The 6,702-nt window shown below is 37.8% G+C and overlaps 1 protein-coding gene across 1 annotated transcript in view; it reads right to left on the bottom strand.

Annotated features, from left to right (window-relative positions):
- Positions 1-6,295: 6,295 nt before the first annotated feature.
- Positions 6,296-6,702, bottom strand: part of GAS7 (growth arrest specific 7) — a 158,381-nt gene continuing 157,974 nt past the window's right edge. The window contains exon 14 of the mRNA XM_070934587.1: positions 6,296-6,409. Coding sequence (XP_070790688.1) covers positions 6,296-6,409 — 114 coding nt within the window. The remainder of the gene's footprint in view (positions 6,410-6,702) is intronic.

The raw sequence follows: 6,702 nt of genomic DNA, 5'->3' as shown, positions 1-6,702 counted from the left end.
ATTCAACTACTTACTGATTGACACATATCTCCCATTTATTTACTAAACATTTTCTTTTAATCAATCTGATATTTAAATAGCTCAATCCAAACTCCTTCATGGGTTAATTGCTTGGGATATTTTTCTCTTTTGTGTTATCCACAGAATGACTTTTTTTTTTTAAAAAAAAAATTCATCTGGCTATTCTGAGACATTGGTCTTATCTGTCACTTTCCTTTCTTTCAATTTTCTTGAAAGATGGAAACTTAAAGCTGTTTTTATGATGGCCTTTCTCTGCCACTTTCACACCCAACCCTGGGTTAGTAACAGAATGGAGACTCACCATGCCAGCAGAAAGCAACTGTGATGGTAGTTGACTACAGTCAGTGCCCATCAAAGTCTAGAAGACACTTGCATTTTCTTTGACGGCAGGCAGTAGTTGGCTTTACTTGCCATTCCTCCATAGGCCTGGGCTAAACAGAGCAGAAATGTTTGTTGTGTGCAGAAAAACCTGATAGAAGAAAATGCCCCTTGATAAGATTTAAGAATCTTAATAAGAATCTTCATCCCTGTTGCAAGGGATGAGGGGAAAGAGAGAGGTGTGCATAGAATTTGAACTTTTTGATACTTTTATTAGCCTGGGAGGACAGTGCCTTAAAAGCATAAGAAAGAAAGGTTCTGGGTGCCTCCAAAGGTGTGCATTTTACAGCTGGAATTTCAGCATGCTGTGTCATTAATTTAACAACAACACTGTTACTTTTTCCTTCCTTATGAGCCGTAGATATTGCTCTCTTAAAGATGAGTTCAATTCCGATACAGGAGAATGTAATTCTGAAGAGCAGGTAGGGTTGCACTAAGAAAAGGTAAACCTATTTGCTTAGGCTTTCTACCTGTATTAAAACAGAAATAATTTAAAGAAACTTATAAATAGAGAAACCATACTTATTTTTGACCTTTCTTCACTGAATTCAGGATTGGAAATTCAATGTTAAGTCTGCTCAGTCCCATTCACAAGAGAGACGCAATATTAAAGTAAGAAAAGCAGAGGTGTATTGTTATATTATGAAGTTCACAAGAGAACAGAACCAAGATTACATTGCAGAGGATTTGCTGTGGTCAGTAGATTTGAAGAACCAAACTAACTGTGTGTTCCAGATCTGATCTGTGACAAATCACACTGACAAGCATTGTGAACAAGCTAGATACTAACTAGTCAGCAAAATAAAATAATAAGGATCAGCTACTCATTGTGGGCAGATAATACAGGATGAAAATCCAAACAGAACCCAAAATACTACTTTCTATTCGGATGCTACAAAATCTGTAAAGAACATTGTCATATATGAGGTGGTTTCTCAATTCTCTGAATGCCAATCCTTATATAAAATGCCACCATCTATTTTCAGGAAAGGAGCAACAATAGAGTCACGGGAGCCTCAAAGTTTGTAAAAATTTGCAAAGATATTTATAGCAAAACTTTGGGAAGGAACCCTCCAAATAGCTTAGTGAGAACAGACTATATCCAGTGAACATGTAATCATGCTTGGAGAGGTAAAAGAGTGGCAGAGTCACAATATTAAATAAGAAGTCTACAACATTACATTGTTGATCTATGCTTGCATTCATCTCTAAACTGACATGGAACCAAAAATATGCCAAATATTGCACTTCTATTTCAGTAATCCAAAGTGCTTCCTTTGGGGAAAAAAATGCAATTCTCTCTTAATATTTTTCTCTCTAAAATACTTGGTTAGAAAGAGAATTTCACAAAGCATTACTATCTTGTGAATCCTGAAAGGAAAATAAATCAAATCTTGAGCTTTGGGAGTGTTTTAAGGAATGGGAGCTATGTAATTAAGAGAGATTAAGCAGCTAGAAACCACATTAAACAAAATCAAGTTGTAAATGTCTGGCTAATCTGATGAACATCCAAGCTAAATATGAACGGATATAAACATTCCGTGAAGCAAAAGGCACAAAGTACACTTGCAAATCATCCCACAATTGTAAGTCATACCAAAATGTCATGTAATAGGAATGCAGTGAGTAAGATTTGCAAAGGAAAAAAACAACCCAGTGGCAAATGCATTGCAATATAAAAGGGTAATAACAGGCACATTTAAAAGGCAGTGAGGTGTTGAACTTCAAAAACAGAAAAAGAGTCTCACAGGTCTGACATGCTAATCCTCTTCTCCCTCTGTGTCCCTAATATATGGGCTTTCTCATTCTACCTTTTGGACACAAGGAAATCTAGATGTAGACATATCACCAGTCCAAAACACAAATCAGAATGCAACTGAGCAGTGGAATGTTCCAAAGAGTAAAGCTTAAGAGAAAATATGCAGGTTTCACCCACAACTGCTTTCCATGGTGAAAGAAAACTTCAACAAGAACATTCAAGTGAGTTATATCTTGTCCTACAAAAAAGGAATGGAAAAAGAATACTAAAAGTAGCACCGGTGATTTGAGTCTGATGGGCCAAATAAATTTGAAAGCTCAATGGTTCTGAAGAAAGCTGGCTAAAAGACTTCTACCAAGCCAAAACAAAGGGATTGGTGGTTACTTTCCTTCAAATAACTACAGGTAGTCCTCGATTTGCAACAGTTCATTTAGTGACCAATCAAAGTTACAATGGCACTGAAAAAAGTGACTTATGACCATTTTTCATTCTTACAACAGTTGCAGCATCCCTATGTGTGTATGATCAAAATTCAGATGCTTGGCAACTGGTTCATATTTATAGCGGCTGCTGTATTCTGAGGTCACGTGATCCCCTTTTGTGACCTTCTGACAAGCAAAGACAATGGGGAAGATTCACTTAACAATCATGTTACTAACCTAACAGCTGCCGTGATACACTTAACAAATGTGGCAAGAAAGGTCATAACATGGGTCAAAAACTCACTTAACAAATGTCTCGCTTAGCAGGGGAAATTTTCAGCTCACTTGTGGTCAGAGGTGGAAGATCGCCTGTAAGGGATCCCAAATAACATATGTTTTAAGTAGATCTTCAAGATCTTTGCTATCTCGCTATCACCCCATGGTTATATTAATCATGGCCATACAGGAATGACTGCATGATTGCCATAAATTGCATGGAATGCTATCATGAGACTGAGAGCATCTGAGCTTTGTATGACACGTTGAAGGCTGCTGAACTCGAAAAGTACCAAAACCATGGTGGCCTGAGGAGTTTTAAGTGGTGAAATTAGCATCTTAAGCAATTGCAAGGCTTACATCCCTCATGTTGGCCCTTAATAGCTCAAATTCCCCAAAGACATAGAAATGGTTCCAATCTTTTCACCCAAACCCTGGGAAGCACAAAAAGGAGTCTGGTGAACAATGTGTATTTTCATCCTTCATATAAAATAATAATGTTTAAAAGACACGTAGAACTTGAAAGGAAACATAGATTAAGCTACAGTCAGGGAAATAGACTGTAGTATTTGAAATAATTACAGCTAGAGACCTACGAATCTATTTACAAGCTTCTCAGGGGCGGGTTTCAAAACCCGTCGCTACCGGTTCGCTCGTGGGCACGTGCGTACTTGCGCATGAAGCGCATGCACAGAAGCATCTGCGTGGGTGGGCGGAGCCTCCCGCCACCGCTATCAGTTCGCCCAATCCGGTGCGAACCGGTAGCAACCCACCACTGAAGTTTCTGTAAAATCTTGGGGATTTTTCTGCAATCAAATTACATTTTGCCATCAGCAATCACTGGAGCTTTCAGTGAAAGAAGAAAATAGAAAAGCAAAGTAATGTAATGGGTAAGATAATCATGAAAGATATAGAAAAAACAAAAAAAGAGACAATTGTTAGTTATAGAAACTAACAGCAGATACATGAAAACCAAAGGATCCAGGCAGTGTTTTACATTTACAATTAAGGTGCTTTGACTATTTTTTTATCTAGAAAAATAAGACGGATATTTTAAATTCAGTCAGATTTAAAGTGGAATCTTAAAATACAATTTGGAAAGAGCAATTTTCGTAATATGCCACGAGCAGTTTGCTTGATGATCGTGAAGAAAGTTAGAGTGGAATGTACAAAGAATTGCAGTCCATTTTATCAAAAGAACATATAGTTAAACAGTATCAAGTATGGAAAACAGAAAAAGCCCAGAAATCAATGGGCAGCAATTGAAAGAAGTTCTGAAAACAATCAGTTAGAGAAAGGTTGCAAGGAATACTGAAATATCACAAGCTTCAAAACAGGAAAGGAATTGAATAGATGCCTTAGAAATTATTTTTATATTGTTTTTGATCCAGGCCTTAATGTACTCACACATACCAGCAGGATAAATTGTACTTTTTGCAAATCTTGACAGTCAGCTTCTTGGGAAAAAGACAAAATATATATTTTTATTATAAACCTGTGATGCCCTTGGAGATGAAAAAAGAGGATTTTGTTGATAATAGAAAACAAGCTGAAGGGAAAGGGAAAGGGAAAGGGAAGAGAATCAATCAAATGAGGGCACATTTGAGTGGTAATTAACTGGAATAGTTTGTGTGCCAGTTTTCTTCATACTGTATTTAATAATGTAAGCAGCAAATAATCCAGCAAAAACAATGCCATTCTTATCCCAAATTTCTTCCTATATGTTTTTAAATTTAAGAAGCTCAGGTTATCTATATTACACTTCTGTAGTTAAAGTTAAAATCGTTACTTTGAAAATAGAAAGGACAAGAGTTATAGTGCTGATGGAAAGTCTGGTCAAAAAACTGACAAATGCATTCCAGGAAAAAAAAAAGATTTAAGAAATAAAGAAATGAATAGTAGATGTTTGTGACACATGTTCAAACAAAATACTTGGCAGTACAAAAAAAATTAAAGCTCTGAAGCAAATATTTGTCCTGTACAAACACCATTGCAAGACAAATGAAAAAAGGAGGGGAACAAAGAACATGGTGGTTTTTCCCCAACAGTTTCTGAAATACAGGAGCTCAGGATCAATTGATAAGGCCTTGTAGTACCATCATAAATAGCTGCACTTCTGAAAATATCTAGCTGTATAATGCATCTTTGGCTGGATTCATATAGTCACTTCTTAACTCACTTGTGCTGATTTTTGACCATCTGATAGTTTTATAATTAGACTTAATATGGCCTGAACTCTGTTATAAAATAAAACACTTTTTTAAAAAAAATAGCTGCCAGAGTGTGGGAACTCAAGAGCCAAAGGCTTGCAAAAACTTCCCCCGTACCCAAGTTCCACTTGAATTTTGCTGTGTCATCAATGCAGGGATCTCTGTGACATGAGCACAAAATTGGAAATCAGGGAAGACATATTGGCAGAGGCAAGATCCTACCCTCTGAATAACCTAACACTCATGTAGGTTATTTTGCAGATTGAGATACACTTTGAATTTGGTTTCTTGCATTCTTCCAAAGGCTCTTGAAGCACACATGACAAGAGGCAACTGTCTGTGTCTTGAAAGTGCTATTCTTCTAGTGTGTGTGTGTGTGTGTGTGTGTGTATGTGTGAATGGTTCCAATTCTCTGATCGTTTTTGCAGATCCTGGAGAAGTCAAAAAATCACAAGTAGCTTGAGGACTGCAGCCAGTTAAGTACCTGAGACAGTATAAAAGGGGGCCAACCCAAGCGTTTTTCTTTGGGTACATTGTCTCCTGACCCACAGCCTCCTTTTCTTTACTCAAAAAAGCCTTTTCACTGTAGCCTTGCAATAGTATTTGCAGTTATAGGAGACAATGGTTGTTAAAACATAACACTCTACACAGATATTATCCTCACAACATCCCTGTGAGGTAGGTAAGCATTATGAATTCCATTTCATAAAGTGTAGGTGGGAGAGGAGGTGGGAGGGGGCTTTAAAACCACCTCCCCACTTCCACCTAATTTAGTGGGAACATTCAGGAGGATCTCCCTGCTTCCAGAATCACATTCAAACTCATCCGTCCATAGGTTTGGCACAGCCTTATTTGTGTCTTAACACTACAGTACAAAACAGAGCATCATGCAAGGGGAGCAGCACAAAATAGATAACCACAGAATAGCAAGATTCTTTTTGTACCAGCAAACAGACCCATGGATCCTGGGAGCTGCACGTGCTTGGCTGCTAGGAGCCAGTTTCAAAAAGAAGGAAAAAGAGCAGCTTCTCAACCCTGGAATGTTGGATGTTTAAGGCATAGCAATATAAGAATGGAATAATGATCAAACATGACAGAAATAGTCCCTACAGACAATAATAAATAGATACGGAAGCTGACAGTGGAACATCTCTCCTGTTCCTCCTCTTGAAGCTGTATGGAAATCCCTCGAGCTGGGTGGACTCAAAAGCCCACCTGGTCACGGAAGTCTATATCTCCATATCCACAGGTCTGATGTTACCGGTTTTGTGTTCTTTTACCCACAGTTCTCTGTCTTTGGCTGGATCCACTTTCTGAAGCAACTGATCCACAGGTTCCACTGTCTGAAAAACACAAGGGCCACATGCCATTGTTTCCCAATATCTACAAATGAATACCTGGTAGACAGTTAGAGTATAGTACACCTGATGAGACCATTTATTTTTCTTCTTCAACATGCAGGTCTGCTCTTTTAGGTTTAACTTTATGGAATTAGGCATTATAAATGCCCACTTCCAATGTGGGTCTTGAATCCTGATCTTATACTGTCAAGAATCTCATTTCAAGGGCTCCATAAACAATAAGTAAACAGTACTTATTGAGAGAGCCGAGTTATCTGTTTTTATGCAGTCATATA

The sequence above is a fragment of the Pituophis catenifer genome, unplaced genomic scaffold (assembly GCF_029215685.1).
Source record: "Pituophis catenifer annectens isolate HBS135680 unplaced genomic scaffold, rPitCat1.0.hap2 SCAF_2, whole genome shotgun sequence".
NCBI classification, from domain to species: Eukaryota; Metazoa; Chordata; class Lepidosauria; order Squamata; family Colubridae; genus Pituophis; species Pituophis catenifer.
The sequence above is the reverse complement of the archived record's forward strand: the minus strand, read 5'-3'. Positions and strand labels throughout refer to the sequence as shown.